The 20,600-nt window shown below is 42.7% G+C and overlaps 1 protein-coding gene across 1 annotated transcript; it reads left to right on the top strand.

Moving 5' to 3' along the window:
* The first annotated feature begins 1,914 nt into the window (after positions 1-1,914).
* LOC121880404 (transient receptor potential cation channel subfamily A member 1-like) lies at positions 1,915-20,294 on the top strand. Its single transcript, XM_042387594.1, has 21 exons — positions 1,915-2,067; positions 2,951-3,166; positions 3,441-3,575; positions 4,183-4,284; positions 4,798-5,010; positions 5,380-5,552; positions 5,768-5,880; positions 6,184-6,350; positions 7,063-7,232; positions 9,562-9,706; positions 10,038-10,145; positions 11,051-11,305; positions 11,727-11,834; positions 11,991-12,154; positions 12,333-12,452; positions 12,947-13,128; positions 13,485-13,606; positions 13,836-14,004; positions 15,906-16,042; positions 17,367-18,126; positions 19,379-20,294. The coding sequence occupies exons 1-20, from the start codon at positions 1,915-1,917 to the stop codon at positions 17,505-17,507; spliced, it is 3,093 nt and encodes a 1,030-aa protein (XP_042243528.1). The 3' UTR covers positions 17,508-18,126; positions 19,379-20,294.
* The last annotated feature ends 306 nt before the right edge of the window (positions 20,295-20,600 follow it).

Raw genomic sequence — 20,600 nt, 5'->3', positions numbered from 1 at the left:
GGTCGGCCGTGACGTGTCTCTGAGCCAAACAATGCCACTAACAGGTGACTAAGTTATCTCTGCTCGGCTTCTTTATACACAGACCACGAGATCAGCCATGACCTTGTACTGTAAATATATCGATCATCATCTTCCCTCACTGACAGTTTGTGAAAAATAAGTAATAAGACACCGATATATATATTTGTATGGTGATATGAGTGACAAGTTTTTCGCAAGTCGTGATGACGCAGCAATATTTGTTTCCAAGACTAACTCGTAGGTTTACTAAGTAATTTTGTTGGTGCGTGTGTTAATATTAAAGACACAACATATAAACATTTTAGGTTGTGGTAGCAGAGTGGATAAAGGACCCGCCTCCTGCCTTATGGACTGCCCTCCTGCCTCCACACTGCCTTCTTGAGTACAATGTCCCTAATGGGAAGTTATACCTTAGGGATTCACTTTCACTTTGACACACTAATAGGAAAATTACTTCAGACATAGAGACACATACAGGTATACATGCATACATATTATCGATATTCACAAGCAGCCCCTCCCCCCTCCACCTCCTCCGACACAAACCACTCCACACCCCACACACTCAACCCCTCACCTCCACACAGCACCACTCACCCCAACATACCTCCACTCACTCCAACACACCTCCCCTCACCCCAACACACCTCCCCTCACCCCAACACACCTCCACTCACCCCAACACACCTCCCCTCACCCCAACACACCTCCCTCACCCCAACACACCTCCTCACCCCAACACACACCTCCCTCACCCCAACACACCTCCCTCACCCACACTCCCCTTACCCCAACACCTCCCACCTCCCCTCCCCAACACACCTCCCCTCCACCAACACACACCTCCCTCACCCCAACACACCTCCTCACCCCAACACACCTCCCTCAACACACCTCCCTCACCCCAACACACCTCCCCTCACCCCACACCTCCCCTCACCCCAACACACCTCCCCTCACCCCAACACATCTCCCTCACCCCAACACACCTCCCCTCACCCCAACACACCTCCCAACACACCTCCTCCCCAACACCTCCCAACACACCTCCCCTCACCCACCTCCCCTCACCCCTAGTAACCTATGCTTTCTCCCTTACAGACGTCAACGTGCGGGACAAAGAGGGCCGTACGCCGCTGCACGTCGCTGTACTCGAGGAAGTAGAAGACGCTATTAACGCCTTGATAGACAAGTAAGTGTTGAGGACATCTAGAGAGAGAATTACAGTATTGGTAGTAAGTAGCAGTGCTAATACTGTATAAAGAGTTACAACAAAACTGGAGTGTCACAGCGGTACTGTCACACACACATACTATAACTACTCTTGACTTACAGGGAGGCGGACACCAGCCTGACGGACAATGAGGGAAACACACCCTTGCATGTGGCAGTGAACAACAACAAGGTGGGTACCTGACTTACTTGTCCAACACACACACACACACACACACACACACACACACACACACACTACCTCTACAGAATACGAACCCAAACAGTTGGGAGTGGGATGCGAGTCGAGTTACCTGATGGTGTGGCTATTTGGTCAAATCTGTCTGCTGTACTCTGTGATGGAGTGTCGGTAGCATTTGTAAGAAAGTATAATCCGTTTTGGTACCGTGGTAGTGTCATCGCTTCTCACCCTGAACTGTGTGGGTTCGAATCCTACAGCGAAAACGCATATTTTGAGACAATTGTTTAGATACATTATCTTTGGGAAAATATGAAACATAACTATAAAAGTGATAATTTGCTTCTCACAACATATTCCTTTCACCCTCACGACCTTCTACCATCTCCCGTGACTCATCACCAACTTCTACAACATCTCACGTCTTCATGCTACCTACCTGGACTACCTAATTCCTTTCATAACCTCGTCTGCCACCTACCATGATCTCCAACGTGAGTGTGATGCAGATTGCGTCGGTGGAGCGACTGATGAGTCACACAGATAAGGTGGACCTGTACCTGGGCGACCGCCGGGGACGTACCGCCCTACACCTGGCAGCCAAATATGATTACGAGACATGTGCTAAGCTGCTGGTGAGTCTACCTGTATACTTGACCATGGTGAATACCTGGTGAGTCTACCTGTATACTTGACCATGGTGAGTGCCTGGTGAGTCTACCTATATACTTGACCATGGTGAGTACCTGGTGAGTCTACCTATATACTTGACCATGGTGAGTACCTGGTGAGTCTACCTATATACTTGACCATGGTGAGTACCTGGTGAGTCTACCTGTATACTTGACCATGGTGAGTACCTGGTGAGTCTACCTGTATACTTGACCATGGTGAGTACCTGGTGAGTCTACCTGTATACCTGACCATGGTGAGTCTACCTGTATACATGACCATGGTAAGTCTACCTGTATACCTGACCATGGTGAGTACCTGGTGAGTCTACCTATATACTTGACCATGGTGAGTGCCTGGTAAGTCTACCTGTATACCTGACCATGGTGAGTACCTGGTGAGTCTACCTGTATACCTGACCATGGTGAGTCTACCTGTATACATGACCATGGTAAGTCTACCTGTATACCTGACCATGGTGAGTACCTGGTGAGTCTACCTAAATTTTGCCTCATAGTGACCAGTGACCACACACACCATCATACTGACGACTAGTTGACCAGGCAGTACAGGACATCACCTCATTCAGTACTCTCTCTCTCCGACCAATGTTTCTCTCGTTTTATCTCTTCTGTACTTTTCTCCGACCAGTCTCTCTCTCTCTCGACAGTCCTCAGATAACCTTACTATAGACGAATAAGTCTTGTATAATTTGTTCTTCCCATTTGCCCCTAAGTACTCCTGTTCTCTCTCTTGCTCCTCTTATATTCTCTCTCCTTATCTTCTCTCTCCTTATCTTCTCGCCCCTTTTATCTTCTCTCTCCTCATTTTCTCGCCCTTCCCCAGCTGTCCAGTTCAGGCTTCACACGGTGCCCCAACCAGCCCTGTAGTAACGGCTATCACCCTATTCACATCGCCGCCCGAAACGCCTCAGTCGGAGTGCTGGAAGCGCTCCTCAACTACACTGAGAGTCGAGGCTGCGTCAGACAGAGGATGATTACCATACCTGACCTGGAGGGTAACGTGCCCCTCCACCTGGCCGTCCACGGAGGAGAGATTAAGGTGAGGAAAGGAAGAGGAATAAAGGAGACTTGTGAATGGGTTGAAAGAGAAAAGTAGTGGAGTGAAAGAGAGGTAGAGTTGTGAAGAAGGGTTAGGGAATTAAAAGGGGGAGTAAGAGAAGGATTGACATGCAAACAGTAAGCACCAAGCCAGAGAGATATGATATCCATATGACATATTGCTTGCATCTCTCTTAGCCATTAACTGTGATCTTGAACTTTTTGCCCTCTGTGTGACCCTGGGTTACCTCTGTGACCTTGACGAGATGTGGCAGGCGGTGGAGCTGTGCCTGAAGAGTGGGGCTCTCATCTCCACGCAGCAGGACGATCGGTCGACGCCCGTCCACCTGGCCTGCTCTCAGGGCTCCTACGATATCGTCAGGCTCATGTTTACGCTGCAGCCAGAGGAGGTAAAGGGGGGTGGCTTCTTTGTCGGGGGTAATACAGGTGTCATTTCGTTGTTATCATGAGGCTTGTGCACTTAAGAAATAAATTGGTGGTATATTCTTTGGACGTCAGGTGGAGGATAAAGAGTAAAATATATCATATGTGAGGCGGCCTCTGGTGCCTTATGGATGATTTAATTTAAGGATAATCAGAACAACCTTAGTTAGTAAATGTTTGGAAATACAAAGAATAAATCAAATAAGAGGCTTTTTTCCTTTCAGTTGACGATCGTTGACGAAAGACAATTTTAGGAGGAAAAGAGGCGGCAATATTTTTTTAGTGTCCTTTGTGAACAAAATTTACTTTTAGGGTTAGAGGACAGACTCTTGAGGGAATAATGAGACACCTTCATATGATAAAGAGATGTTCCCCCTTTTGGAAATTCTCTGTTAAAGTCACGTGGAAAATCGTCCTGTTAAGTGTAGCAATATGGCGGGGGGGTTCCTCTCCTCTGTAACATTTAAGTAATAAGGAACTTTCCCTTTATGAAACGAGTGATACTGTCTTTGTTGGTGTTTTTCTTTCCGTTTTCACACTCCCTCAACTCCTGTTTTTGGTCACTTCCTGCAGAAGAAGAAGGCATTGGCGACACTGGACGCCCAGGAGATGAGTCCTCTCCACTGTGCCTCCATGTTTGACCACCCAAAGCTCGTCACCTATCTCATCCAGGAGGTAATTCTCTCTCTCTCTCTCGTCTATTACACCTCTACATGTAACCAAGGTCAGATACTGTACATTCAATATTTATTTTTTATTGATAAAAAGAGCATTTTTTTTAAATTATCGCAACGTGTTTTAATTATAAGTTCATTGACTTAATATTTAAAAATTTATTGTTGTCCTGACCAATTCCCTCTCCTTCCCTCATTATCTTTCTCCGTTCTTTTCAGTTCCTCTCACCCGCTCATCTCCACTTCCTTCCTTTCCTAACTTCCTCCGGATCTACCATCAATCCCTCATTACCACATCACCCTCCTTCCTGTGTTCCCTCCCTTGCTCTCTACCTTCCTCCTTCCCATCCTTCATCCCATCCTCCTTAACTAACTGGTCCTGTCTCCTTCCCAGCCTCACCCTATATGCTTCACTCCTTTTCTTCTTCACTTCTTTACTGCTTCCCTCCTTTCTTCCCCACCTCTTGGACTACCAATAATCCATCACCACCTCATCACCTTCCCTCGTCACCAGGGGGCGGAGGTGAACCAGGTGGATCAAGAGCACCGTTCACCAATGCTACTGGCGGCTGCGCACGGCGGCTGGCGCAGTGTGGACGTCCTCCTGGCGAACAACGCAGACCCCTCCATCAGGGACCTCACTGATAAGAATCTGCTTCATGTGGTCATCATGAACGGCGGCTCCCTCAGTGACCTCCTCGCTCTCAACCAAGTCAAGGACGCCTGGGTAAGAGACTACATCCTTCTGCTCACTCAGGTGCCATCCTTTGGCTGTCTAGGAAAGGGGAGAGCAGTGATCATCCCTAAGAGTCCTGGGATGAATAGGGAGTGTCCCTTACCAGTGTGGAGGAAGAAGTGGATATCCTAAGGTTGTGTGAAAAGGGAAGTAATGGGGCGTCCCTAAATTTTCTGAAGGAACATGAACCTTCCCAGGGCTTTCTGAAACCCCACTTTTATGTACTTTACTTTAAGAATTGTGTCAAGTAGCTCAGTGTCAGTGAATGTATCTTATAAAGGAACTTCCTATTAAGTTAATGTATTCTAAACGAAATCACTGACACATAAAACTTTGCCTCATTTCGCATCAACCCCACAGTGGATGTCTCGTCTCAGCGTCATGTTGAACGAGCAGGACTCCCTCGGGTGGTCTCCTCTTCACTACGCCTCTCGGAGTGGCCAGATTAGCTCCCTGGCATCCCTCCTCCGCCTCGGCGCCTCCGTCAGGACGAAGGACAACAGGAACGAGAGTCCTCTGCATTTTGCTGCCAAGTACGATAGTTTAGGTTTCTTGTTGTGGTTGTTTTGGTGGAGGTGCCCGACGTATGAACAAACCTGTGATTTCTTGTTTATGTTAGAGTTTATGGCACTCATGAGGATGGTGATGTTGATTATGATAATGATAATTAAGATGTGACATTGATATGCCAGATGTTTATAAACATGTGCTACTGGTACAACAGATGTTGACGTATAATGTGCTACAGGTACGGCAGGTACAACACGGTGAGGCACCTGGTAGAGTCCAGTAACGGCTTCCTCATCCTGAACGAGTGTAATGACGAGGGCAAGACAGCACTACACATCGCCAGCGAGGAAGGTACACACACACACACACACACACTGCGAGTTTACTTGAAGATGGTTAACGGAGCACGTGACATCATTTAACACCCAGTCTCCCTATCTTACCCTAAGTGTCACGTTATGCCTTGCAGCCTTCTCCAGCTCCCCCACCTTCCCCCATCTCTCACAGCCTTCCCCAGCTCCCCCACTCTCTCCTAGCTCTCACATCCTCCCTCCAGGCTTCCCCAGCTTGCCCACTCTCCCCCCACCCAACCCCAGCTATCGCATCCTTCTTCACTCTTTTTAAACTCTCACAATCTCCTTCACTCTCCCTCAGGTCACACTCGGGTGGTTCAGTTGCTCATCAGTAAGGGGGCGCTGCTCCACCGTGACCACCAGGGGCGGACTCCCCTCCACCTGGCGGCAGCAGGGGGACATATGCAAACCCTCGCCGCAATCCTGGCCGTCCACGCCCACACCCTCGACCAAACCGACAAGGATGGCGTAAGTCTGATGGAGAAGTTACCTGGTCGTCGGGCTACTTGGTCGTGGGGTACCTTGTCAGGGAGTTACCTGGTCGAGGTTTAATTCATGGTTTTAAACTACCTGGCCAAAATATTACCTGACCGAACCTTATAATTCACCTATTTAATACCGTGGACATATTTTACGACCAATATCTTTTAATATATACAATTATAAACACATCTGACCCTTGCATTTCTATGACTCACAGTAATAACAGATACTTTCTGATATACAGTATCTAAAAAGTACTATGATGTGTGTACCCAGAAGGTGAGTCCATACACACGTTTCAAAACATTCAGTATATCAGTCTTACTTCAGGTTAAATGTCACCTGTTATTGATTTTCACCCAAGAAGAGTTTATTACTTTTATTTATGTTTTAGTCGTTCCAAACTTCCATAATGCTCCGATATAAAACAATTTTTATCTTATTTAAAACAAAAGTATTTTCAGTCAAATAAATCATGTGATTTTATTCCCTTCACTCACTCACTCTCTCCCTTCATCATCACTCACCGCCCCTCCACTCACTCACTCACTCTCCCCCTACACTCACTCACTCTCCCCCTACACTCGCTCACTCTCCCCTCCACTCACTCACTCTCCCCCCTACACTCACTCACTCTCCCCTCACTCCTCACTCTCCACACTCACTCCTCTCTCCCTCCTCTCTCCCTACTACACAGAACACGCCTCTTCACTCAGCTGTCAGAGCCAACAAGCCAGAGGTGGTGAGTCAGCTGTTATCCCTGAACTGTAAGCTACTGGAAAATAACGCCAACTGTAAACCCATCGACTGTGCCATCCAGTACAGGCTCTCCGAAGCTGCACTCGCACTCGTCACGCATCCCAGGGGGTGAGTGGGAATGAGTGAGAGGGGTGGTGTAGGGAACAAGTTTGGGAGGGATAGGAAAGTGGTGGGAGACTGAGTGCGACGGTGCAGAAAACGAGTTTGAGAGGGAAGGGAGAGGGAATGAGTGGAAGGTGTCATATACTCTTTGCAGGAGAGAGAGAGAGTGGTGTGTGTGTGTGTGTGTGTGTGTGTGTGTGTATAATAATAATAATAATAATAATAATAATAATAATAATAATAATAATAATAATAATAATAATAATAATAATAATAATACAGTATTAATAATAATAATAATAAATAGTTTATTGAAAGAATATGGCAGCCCAAAAGGCTAAAAATATACAATCAACAGAGATGGGAATGGGTCACTTAATTGACAAATAATATTCATGTAACATAAGCGGTACAAATACAGTATACAGTACTGTATAATATCATGGGAGGTGAAGGTCATTTAACAGGTAATTTAAGCTTAGTAATAGTGCAAAAGTAAGATTGGCTGGGAGTGAACACAATGGTTAACTACGAGTTGTTGGTGACTTTTACAATGGCTGGGATTCAGTTATTCTTGTAGCTGTCAGTATTTGGTTGTCTTGGCTGAATGCGGTTGTAATGTTGAACAGTAATTCGCAGACGTAGGAGCAGGAGACGGTGATGAGGATGGTGCTAAAGCTTCTCCCCAGGTTTTCAGTGAGTTCATGGTGATGATCAGAGAGAGCCAAGAAGGTCATTATGCTGTGTGCTTCTTGATATGTAGAGTAGGAGGAGGGGGAGAGATTAATCTTGAATAATAATAATAATAATAATTAACGGTTTATTGAAAGAGCTTGGCAGCCAGAAGGCTGAAAATATACAATTACATATTTGGGGAATGGGTTTCGAATTACAAATAATATACAAGTAACATAAGTGACACAAATAAGACATATAATAACTAGATGGGGAAAAGCTCAAACTACAGTTCATTTCAACATAGTGACAGTGCAAGAAGTAGTATTTACTGGGAGTGAATACACTGGTTTATCAGTTCGTGCACGTATGGGCTGGATGCGGTTGTGGTGTCGAACAGCAATTCTCGGGCTAGGGATCTCAGGTGGTAGTAGGAGCCGGTGTCGAGGATGGTGTAGAAGCTTCTTACCAAATTTGCAGATGAGGTCGTGGTGATGGTCAGTGAGAGTCGAAAGGGTCAGTGTGTTGAGCGCTTCTTGATATGTGGAGTAGGAAGGGGAGAGAATAATCTTGCATGCCCTCTTTTGCACTTTTTCTAGGTGTTTACGTTGTGTGGCATTTAGGGAGGAAGACCAGGTAGGGGAGGCATAGGTGAGCTTGGGTAGTATTAATGTTGAATAAGCACTAAGTAGCTTGGGCGTGGATACTTCGAGGGACTTGGGGTGGCGGAGGAGGTGGAAATGAAAACTGAAAGATTTGACAATTGCACTGACGTATGCTTTCCAATGTATTTTGTTATCTATAGTGACGCCGTGGAGTTTGGTGGGAGTCCACAACCTGGAGTGTGTTGGGGCCCATTTAGAGGGAGGTGGGATAAGGTCAGAGGAGAGGTAAATGTGCATAACTATGGTCTTGGTATAGCTTGATGATGACATGGTTGTTGGTGGCCCAATTTTAGAGACTTCAATATATTCTGGAGGGTGCTGTAGTTGGGAGCTGAGTTGTGTCACACTGGTCCCAACGGTGGAGTCATCGACATATTTCCAGCGGGCAGGATTTTCTCTCAGGGCATCAATGATAAGGAAGTAGAGCGGTCCTGTCTTGTTGCCTTGGGAGATGCCACATGTGAGTGACTGAAATGTAGAGACAACCCCTCAGAAGCATATGGCTTGGCGTCGGTCACTAAAGAAGTCTGTAAACCATGGTATAAGACTTTTCCGGGACCCGAGGCTTTGTTGAAGATTAAATTGTGGTTGACTAGGTCGAATACCTTTGTGAAGCCATTGAAGGCGATAGCCACAGACATCTTGCGTTTTTCCAAGTGGCAGTATATTTAGTCGAGAAAGCCGACACGACAGTGGGTGGTGAAGGATATTCTCATATTGCCATATTGTTGAGGATCTGGTATGGCATCTGCAATATCGGTATAAGCCCACTCAAATATGAAAATTAATTAAATAATGGGTATTGGAGTGAAGACAATGGGTCGTAACTCGTTTAAGGATTGTGGGTTCATTGATTTGGGCAATGGTGACACATACGAAGTAAGTGTGTGTGTGTGTGTGTGTGTGTGTGTGTGTGTGTGTGTGTGTGTGTGTGTGTGTGTGTGTGTGTGTGTGTATGTGTTCTTCCATAAGAATAATACCTCCTCCTTCACCAGACCATCAGAGGTGGTGGGAACATCGAGTAAGGTGAACGGGTGTGTGTGTATGGCTCTCATCCGCACACTACCTAAGGTTTTCCAAGCTGTCCTCGACCAAGCCATAAAGAAGGCCGAGGTCAAGGATACTTCCAAGAACTTCTTCGTAAGTATACACACGAAGATGGCAGAAGTACATACACAGGCAGGAGCTACATACACACAGGGATAGTGAAGTTCATAGACCTAGCTCGAGTCCACATAGAGACCAAAAATTTACACACAGGGAGAGCGAACATACATAGAGAGACATGTAAAGTAAACACAGGGATAGGAACTTAGAAGCTATATTCACGTATAAGATCCTTCAACATCAGGTTAAGAGTCACTGACATAAGGGCTTTGTATTTATTCTCAAACATATTGTAAATTCACTTGGCTTAGGAACCTCTCTCTCTCTCTCTCTCTGGTACTAACAGAGTTGTCTCCCCTGGTAGGTGAGGTACAGCTTCTACCCCCTCCAGTTGAACGAGGATCAGCTGCAGTGGGAGAGGACCAAACACAAGGACCCCAAGTTCCGCCCGCAGCCCCTCTATGCTTGTAATGTATGATATCATTCTTTACAACACAACACAACGCAGTACACATACAGTGTCATTTATTATTGTGCCGTACAGCAATTTGCAGTGTAACTGTTTAATGTCATATGAGGAAACACAAGACAGCATATTGTTCTCAAAGTGTTATAGCTTTAACCATTGTCTTCAAAGAGTTAAATACAGTATATAACAAATTAATGTCCTTCACTTCAGCAAAATAGTATAATTTATGGATCTGTCCCAGTAGTAAAATCATATAATTTATTTACTACAAATAACAATTAAATAAACTGGCAACTGGAGACTTTGTGTTTTTAAAATCTGAAACCTATGCAAGATTTTCTGAACACCTATTGTTGCTTCTAGTACCAATAGTGTGCATAAGGTCAGGACAGTGTATCACCTGAAGATGATACTTGATTTTTTCTTTAGGCCCCATCTCAATTAACGCATTGTAGGGCAGCGGCATACTTAGGTATTTTATTCTAGCTAACACCAGAGAATTTTATTCAGCTGAGAGACTCCCCTGCCCTACAAAGGGTTAAGAATGAAGAATTGTTTTAAGTACTCTGGGATAAGAAAGACTTTTTCCCTCCAATATTCATCGTCAACAGCGATGGTGGATGATGGACTCGTGACTCTGTTCTTTCAGTGTTAAAAAGCTTCCTTTAGTTTGTGACAGGTTAGATGTACCGGTGTTTTCAATACCTCCCAGTCTTTAGGTAGTTAAGAAACACGTGCATTTGTTCCATGACAGTACAGAATATGACCTTTCCATCCTGCTAGACCTTTGATAGATAATAACAGACACATACAAGTTACAACAGAATAAAAACCTGTTGACCCTCCCTGTTCTCAGTAGACAGTGAAACGTGTGAATCTGTTCCATGACTGTCTTCTTGCTACTGTAGGCAATGGTAGAGAGCGGACGTGTGGACCTGCTGATGCACCCGCTGACGCAGACCTTCCTGGAGATGAAGTGGCAGGCCTATGGCAAGTATATCCACCTGTCCAACCTGTTCGTCTACCTGGTGTTCCTCTCCCTTGTCACCGTCTTTGCTGTCAAGGTTCTCGGCAACAACAGCGCCGTCTCCGCCTCCATCAACGCCACCTCTCGCTACGACCTAAGTAACGACACCGACAACTGGGACCGATTTGTGTATGAGGTGAGGCTCGGGAAGATATATCTGTGAGGTGAGAGTCTGGCAGATTATGTCTGTGAGGTGAGAGTCTGGCAGATTATGTCTGTGAGGTGAGAGTCTGGCAGATTATGTCTGTGAGGTGAGAGTCTGGCAGATTATGTCTGTGAGGTGAGAGTCTGGCAGATTATGTCTGTGAGGTGAGAGTCTGGCAGATTATGTCTGTGAGGTGAGAGTCTGGCAGATTATGTCTGTGAGGTGAGAGTCTGGCAGAATATGTCTGTGAGGTGAGAGTCTGGCAGAATATGTCTGTGAGGTGAGGCTATGTCTACGAATCTCGGGGTTTTATTTCTATACATGTCCCACGCCTGATGTGACTTGTAGAGGTGTTCTTGGAGTGTATCTCGTGCCTGGGTGTACTGAAAGGTGTAAATCCTGGTTCTTGCAGGTGTACGAGACCACTGGATGGATGTATTGTATGGGTGTTGCCATCATGGTGTTCGCCTGCCTCGGCATAGTGAAGGAGATCCTCCAACTCTACCACCACGGGCTTAAGGTAAATAAACACCAGTACAGGTACCAACCACGAGTGACTTTGTCAAATGAGCTCCAGATACCTCATAGATCTCTCAAGTAAATTACATTAATTTGGGACTTGAGAATATTTCTATTGGGACCCAGTCTCTCCCCTCCCCCCTCACTCCTTTCACAGTACCTGACGGAGGCGATCAATGTGGTGGAGTGGACACTCTACCTCACCTCCATCTGCATGGTGCTACCTGTGTTCCTGGGTACAGGGTGGAGAGCACAACAGTTCAACTCGGCCGCTCTCGCCGTTTTCACCGCCTGGTTCACCCTTCTTCTTTACTTCCAGAGGTAGAAGATATTGATAGACAATAGTCAGATAGATAAATAGATAGATTGAGAAATATTTAGCTTAGTTTCAATATATGTACCTGTATGTATACATCTTACTCTACTCTCAGTTAAATGTGATGAAAGCAGTGAATCTTTTAACTCAAGTGTTGTTAAGGCCTCAACACCTCCCCCTCAGGTTTGACCGTATCGGAATCTACATCGTCATGTTCTTGGAGATCCTCAACACGCTGCTGAAGGTCCTCCTTGTCTTCTCCGTCCTCATTGTCGCCTTTGGTCTCGCCTTCTACATCCTTATGTCTCACGTAAGATCCTTCCGATTCTTGTTGTCTCACATAAGAGTGTTCTTCATCCTTATATCCCTATTCTAACTCCTCTTTCTGACCAGAATTTTAATTGAAGTCAATCTCTTTATTCTTCTTGCTCTCGTCCTTTTTTTCCCGATGTTTAGGGTCTCCTAAATTTTCTGCTGTTTACCTTGTGTGGTCACCCGTATATGTTTCTCTGTCCTATTACCTATGCTGTATGTCCTTTCTCTAGTAAGCTCATGTCTTGATAACTACTCTCTCTCTAGGCTGGGTATATCTGTTCTTCATTGATGTCCTAATGCCCTAATTGCCTATCCCTCGGCTTGTTATATACTACCTATGTCCTAATTATCTGTTTCATCCTCCTCCTCCTCCTGGGTGTCCACTTGTACTTGTCTCACATTTTCTATGTCCTAATCTCTCATCCCTCTCTTCTTATGTCCTAAACACTCCTCCCTCCTCCACTTTTGTGTCTATGTGCTAGTCACTCGTCTTTTCTCCTCTTCCTACAGGGTGGCCATTTATCCTTCTCCAATGTGCCCATGTCAATGATGAGGACCTTCTCCATGATGCTAGGAGAGGTGGACTTCCTCACCGTCTTCATCTACCCCTTCTTCCATGAGAGTGTGAAGGACTACCAGCTTCTCTTCCCTCGCACGACATTCGGTGAGTTGCTCTGTGGGTTGACACAAATATGAACAAGGCCCCTTCATCAATATTAGATGAAAGTGAAGTGAGTTAGTAAGACAAAAGTAATTGTTCAACTAAAATAAAAAAATCATCGTGGACCCTGCTTAAGCTGGACAAAATTATTTTAGAAATAAAAGAATACATAATTTGTTGTAAGATAACCTGTCCACCTTAAGCTATCTTAACACTGAATGTTATCTTGAAACTGTATGCTATCATAATCCTGATGCTATGTTATCATGAGGTTATCCAGACACTATAATGTATATATTATCCTGACATTCTGACACTATAAGGTATCCTAACACTATGCTATCATGTTATCCTGACAGCACTGCTCCTGGTGTTCATGATCCTGATGCCTATCCTCCTGATGAACCTCTTGATCGGTCTGGCTGTTGGTGATATTGAGAGTGTTAAGAAGAACGCCCAGCTGAAGCGTATTGCCATGCAGGTGAGAGGCTTATGTCGACTCTCTCTCTCTCTCTGTAGAAATTTTTTGTTTTATTCATTAAGTGTTTGGACCTTCGAAGGATTGTTTCATTCATAAGACAAAAGGAAATTTTGAATTGGAAAATTTCAGTTATTTTCACTTGCCAATACTTTTACCCTGTGTGTGTGTGAGTACTGTACATCTATATTTGTCTTCACTGTTTTGTGTGTGTGGGGGGGGGGGCATGCAGGTGGAGCTACACACGGAGCTGGAGAATAAACTGCCAGAGGTGTTGATCAAGCTAGTCAACAAGACAGAGGTGCTGGTGTACCCCAACTCGCAGTGCAGTAAGGGGCTCTTCCACCACCTCCTCAGCGCCTTCAGCTTCGTTTGTCCCATCAATGAGAAGCGCGGTATAGGTGCGTAACATTCACTCGCCTTACCCTTGAGTTATAAAAGAGAATAACTGCTGTCAAGCGACGAGCGAAAAACTTCTGTAATTTTATTATCTTGTAAGGATTAAAGGGGAATGCCAGGTGAATGTTGACTGCTAGCGCTGGCACGCATTTTATGATGTGAGGGTGTTTCCACACTGAGGCCAGAATTGGACATATTCTGATGCAAATTGTCTGGAGATGGACGAGTGTGACACGACAGTGGATATTATAACTTTCTTAGAATGTGTTGTTAACTTGACTCACTCATTGGGACAATTTGTGTTAGAATACAGTATGTATGGTTCCGGCATTTAGTGAGAAGCCACCCTTTAGGTTTTTCATCGTGTCTGATATTAAAGAAAATTTGTGGAATTTATCCAGTGCTGGACCCATAGTAAAGCATAGTTTATGAGCAGTAACTACAATGTCTGTATTTCTTACAGTATATTTAGAACAGTAGTGGGCTTTTTTCTTAGGTAATATATATATATATATATATATATATATATATATATATATATATATATATATATATATATATATATATATATATATATATATATATATATATATATATATATATATATATTTCAAGTAGATCCACAATGAAAACGTGGATAAGATAAATCTTGATAAAATCACACGGGAAAAGGGAAACAACGGAGCACCTTAGCTTTCGTCTTTATTCAAGACATCTTCAGAGGCAACTGGATTACATGGACAGAGAGAGGCTTAAATATACAGGATGACCTTATAAAACATGAGGTCAGGTCATAATGATATCATCCACTAATCCCTACACCAACACACACGTAGAGGAGCTTAAGAGAAAGGGGTGACGTGACTAGTCAGGTCAGGTCACAAATAAGGGACCCACTAAATAACTATCATACATCTAGATCAAAGGTTTTCAGAGCATTTTTAACCTTGGGCCACTGACAAATAATTTTATGTAACATTATCAGTTTTGAACTGACCATCACTAAGGTTTATTGATTTTAATTCCTTAATCAAACTAGCTTCAACCAGAAGTCTTTCTGTGACACAAGATGATTTAAATACTTCTAAGCTTTTTTCCCAAGCAATGGGATGATTATTATTCCTAACATGAACGAACAAGGCACTGCTTTCAGATGCTGTTCTGATATTGTACTTATGTTGTTTGATTCTGAGCTGCAGTGTTTTTCCTGTCTGTCCTACATAATTACAATTACATTTGCTACATGGAATACAATAAACACTTCCATTTACATTCAAACTTGGGCTATTTCTTATTAACATATTGGTAATGGTTGAGTCATACTTGAAAAAACATTAATATTAAGTAGCTTGAGGGACCGAACTAACGGGACAAATTCATTACGATAGGGCGGAGTCAAAATATTCTTAAGTGTAGGAATTTGTCTGGTTTGAGAGGAATGAAAGGATTTTTTAGCCCTTTTAAAACAACGATCAACAAACACAGAAGGGTACCCGAGTTTTTGTGCAATGGAACGAATGTGTTTCTATATATATATATATATATATAGATAGATATTTAGATATATAGATATATCTATCTATCTATATATATATATATATAGATATATCTATCTATCTATCTTAAACTACTGGTACTAGGAGCTATTACTGTACCACAGGAGAGGAATCATGCTTTGTAAGGTCCTCAATTTAGCAAAGTAGTTCGCTAAATGGAGCAAAAATAATGGAAAATCAATTAAGAAAAAAATTTAACTGAATCACGCTCGATTTAATGAACTAGTTCACTAAATCAAAGGAAAATAATGAAAATTCGATTTAGCGGAAATTTTGATTTAACGGAAAATGGTGGTACAGTAATAGCTCCTAGTACCAGTAGTTCAATATAACTATGTTCTTTGTAGCAGCAGACCTGGAGAGCCTCGAGGGTGGGGGCAGCGAGGACTACCTGTGGGAACAGTTGGAGGGACAGCACAGGCGACTGAGGGACATTTCGTCTGTGCTCGACCAGCAGACGAAACTCCTCCGCCTTATCATGCAGGTCCGCCCATTGTTGTTTGACTGACTAGTTTTTTAGACACACTGAAGAACTTTTTAGTGAGAGAATCAAGTCACTATTGTCAGGTCCTCATCCATATAGTCATGGTACTGTAGTCCCCTATAAGTAAGCTTTATCTGTTACTTATATATTTTGGGGGATTTTGTGAGCTTCAAATCGATCAGTTCATTTAGAGGACAAGGAATGGCTGTGTTTTAAGCACTCTTGTCCACCCAGAGTAGTACAGTCCAAGGATTAGAGACAGTAAGGATGGTTCACTGAGCGCTTGTTTTACCCACAATGCACAGCTCGGTGACGTCACTATTGTAAACACGCATCATCTGGTGACCTCCATTGGTGCCCACGTCTGGTCCCGGGACCAGTGTATCAACAATTATGGTTATTGGTGCACTATACGGGCGCACCAGCAAAGCTCATATCCCAAGCAGAGAGCTCATCAAGTACTACAGGTATCCCAGAAATAAGAAAACTTGTAATAAATAGATAAATACCCACAAGTGTTCTGATAAAATATGCCGAGAACTTGTTTGAAAAGAGTTATTTCTTTTGTATCTCCTTAATTCTGGAATATTTGTTGATATCCAGGTATCTACAAGGTGAGACATTCATCTTGCTATATGTGGACAAAAAGAACTCTGAACATCTTTAATAATCTTGAAAAAATTAAAGTTAAGTCCATTGGTACATGGGTTTCAGGTGTCAACACCTTGCTTGTTTCAAGACACGAGGGAAGATATCTCGGAGTTTCTTAATTCTACGATGTCAGTCAATATCAGGACACCCAGAAGACAGTTGTCCAGAGTACCCTCAGACATTCACCTTGCCTGTCTGGCAAAAGGAAAACCTTTGCATTACTAATACGCTCAAAAATTTAGTTGCTTCGTTCATGTCATCAGCGAAATGCCAGCATCCCCTGGGTGTTTCCTTGTAACATTTTTTTTCTATATCACTTATTTTTTGGAGGACTATGAGAACATAAGGCATTCATTTTGTTATACCTGGCCACAGAAAAGACTTAGCCTTACGAGTATTCTAAAAAAATTAAACAATCAAACGTCAACCAAGGCAAGACAAGGTAGCGCGATGTCAACGAATGGGGCTGAGCTAAAGTTTATGATGTTACAGCGGTGTTTCCTTTCTGTCTTTAGTCATTGGTACAGTCTATCAGCCTGAATTAGTATTTTAGTAATGCTTTGGAAAATGAGGGTGACTGTTATGTAGTATGTGTACAATAGAGATAGACAGACAAAGAAAGAAAGTAAGGAGAGAACTGAAGAATTATCTCCGGACAACGGTTCTTTTACAGAAGATGGAGATCAGGAGTGAGGCGGACGAGTGTGATGAAGGTGTGAGTCTGGAGGACATCGTGCAGGTGCGTCATGTCAACAAGAAGTTTTCCCCACCCTCTGCCTCCTCCAGGAGAGCATTGGTGACCAGGAAAGACTGAGACTTGACTCACATCCTTGTCACAAGTGCAGCAGATCGAAGACACAATACATTTCTCTCTGTATTCTCAGCAAAAGACCAACTCACTGAGGATTCACCTTCTGCACGACTCAATATTTGTGTGTTGTGTGTTATGAAACGTGCGTCATTTGTGTGTTCACTGTCATAAGAAAATAAATGTTACAGCTTTGTGTTAAGTAATAGTGTCAAACTGGACTAGACAGAGGAACCAATAATCTATATGTTAGTATGTGTATATTTGTGTATCAACATCACTCCCACCTAAAGGGGGTGAGATGTACGCACAGGGACCAACTAAGAAGAGGATCTGTGTGTTGTAAGACGAAAAAGACATAAAACTTTAATTCTGCAACTAATACTGATGTTGGTTACTGGAACTATATCTGTTGTTGCTGAACATTTTCTTGAGCAGCCCCAGACCACAGTCAGGCGTTCATCATCCATAAAGAAGTGTTGCCTCACTACTCTACACTGTCCAAGTAACAGACACCTAGCACCTCAGGTCATCCAGCGCCGCACCCACCGTGAGAATTGTCTCCATTTATTATATTCTTTCTTAGAAAATTGTGACGTCTCATCCTTGCACACAGTTAAGTAATGTAAGTATTGTGCTTAAATGTGAAGTTAAAAAAAATCACCCAGCTTATATAGTATTCAGGTTGAGAGAGTGAGGATGTGGAGTGTTTTACTCTGTTTCGTCTCTTTCTTTTTGCTGTCTATATTTAATTTTTACATTATTCTTTTTACCATTTCCTCCCATATGTGATTTCCTTAATCCAATTCATTTAAAAGTAGGGCAGGAACAAGGATAACATATAAGTAGGCAACACTGGGATGTGATTTATTGGCGACCCTAATAATGGAAGCCCCTCGAAATCGAGGATGACCGGCCCAAGACCCACCTAGGCGTGAATTTGTTTAAGGTGTAGAAGCTTTCGCTAACACAACAACAACCACACCCTGAGTTAGCAAACTGCATGGCGCAGTGTCAAGGAATAGTCTGAGAAGACCGGACAACTCGCACTACCTAACAATACCACATATTCTGGGGTAAATCTCTGAAGCTACTGGCAGTATTTGTGTACACCCAACAAAAAAATATCCTTACATTTCTGAGTTAGACAATATGACACAACAGACAACGAATTTTGACAAATGATCTTGCTTTTCCTAATGTGGTAATACACTACTGTATAATGCAACATTAGTGCATTTTCCTGTCATGTGTCATAATATAAGTTTATTTTTTCGATAAGTTAGAAAAATATTCATGTTAAAGGTGAATACAAAATATGTGAATATACAGTACTGCAAATAAATATCCAAGTGAGAACATATACTGACAACATATGAACGTCATTGTTGTAGTTCATTTATATATCCGTGGCATTTATCTCGGGTTTTAAACTCCTGTAATACCTTCCCTTGCCAAAACAAGAGTGTTACTTATAGATGAGTTGCCAACTGGAGAGGATTCAGTGCTTTGTTATCGATCTTTCAGTCACGTCTCTCAAACCATTCAAAATATTACGACTGTATATTTGATTATATAGAAGAAAAATAGCCATTTCATTGGGTTTTGCTACTGATGTTTGTTGTTTCCATCGTCATAATCCAGCAAAATTCACACCATGTTATGATTGGCTGTTAGGAATAAGCTTCGAATCGTAGATGGTTCACTGTATAAAGGAAGTTGAGGCACAGGTGCGCTGGCAAGACTTGCTATGTTAAAAAAAGTAATCGTCCATAGTCCTTCATATAACTTTGTTTCCATTTTTTATTTAAACTGATTAGTCCATTGTCATATTTACAAGACAGCACAGCTAATAAGGTATTCCTCACCTCTCACAGGTAGTGATAGCAACTGGTGTTGTACTCAGCAGACAGACCAAGGAAGATATTCACTCTGCCATGAAGACAAAGATGGACTCAAGATAGACTAGATAAGAACACTAACCTGGAAACTGTGAAGAAAATGACCTCTGATCTACCTACTCCATGTAACAGTCAGGTCATCAGAGGAAGTTAAGTGCTGGCTAGATTATGCCCACTCATTGACACTCGCAGGTCAAAACAGTGAGTTACAGGGTGTTGTAGCTGTGTTTTAGTAACTTGTCTGACCAAGTTCAGTAGTTTAGAGGTGTGGGGGTGTAGTCGTAGAAAATGACTTGAAATATGTACTGTAGTAACGAAGGAATGACTTATTTTACTCGATGTTTAGGATGAAGGAATGGTTTCAGCTTTTGTTGTTGTCATGGTAACCGTTAAGATCTTTTGAACAAAAATCTTCTTGAATTGAGATTTGCTGTAGTTATTGCAGTAGGTTATTATTTTTTAATCAGCAAAATTTCAGTTTACTCTGCTGAATATTTTTTTTATTTTATCACTGAAAGATAAATTGATTTACAACTCTTTCTACTGTACGTGCTTATTGACTATTACAATGTGTTATTTGTTTTGTTTTATTAATAATGCTGACTAATGATTGGAAATTACTCGATACATTGATTATGTTGTGTAGGTGTGAGGGAGTGACTTAAACATTTGTTATGTTGTGTAGGAGTGAGGAATTGAGTAATTTTACTTCAATCATTTAGGAATGACGGTATGGCCTAAGAATATTCAAATTCTGTAGAAAAGGAATGACTTAAGCTTTACCAAAGTCGGATAGGAGGGAACGGTTAGTGTTTGAAATACTAATAAAATATAAATGTTTATTAGGAGCACAGACAATTAGTCTGTGAAAATAAAATTAATGATTAGACTGAGAATTTTGTCATGCTTATTTCCGTGTATATCTAGGGATAAATAAATGAAAGTTGAGCAATCAGTGAGTCAATGTTGTAAGGTGTATTTATATTGTATTGACAGGCAAGCCAGTTCATAGCCAAATTATAATACTGTATAGTATTTGGTTTGTGAAGAATTCTCTTCCTTAATATTGTTTTTGAGCCTCATCTTTTTAATATGTACGACCAGATTGAATTCCATCAGTCAGGGCGCTGTCTTTAGTCAGCGATTGTGAGGTCACTTATGGTCTAGGTCCTAGACTCTAGGAAGTGGCATAGGCTGC

Source organism: Homarus americanus, unplaced genomic scaffold, assembly GCF_018991925.1.
Source record: "Homarus americanus isolate GMGI-L3 unplaced genomic scaffold, GMGI_Hamer_2.0 scaffold50165, whole genome shotgun sequence".
In the NCBI taxonomy this organism is placed as follows: Eukaryota; Metazoa; Arthropoda; class Malacostraca; order Decapoda; family Nephropidae; genus Homarus; species Homarus americanus.
Note: the sequence above shows the minus strand (reverse complement) of the source record. Positions and strands in the feature narration are given on the sequence as shown.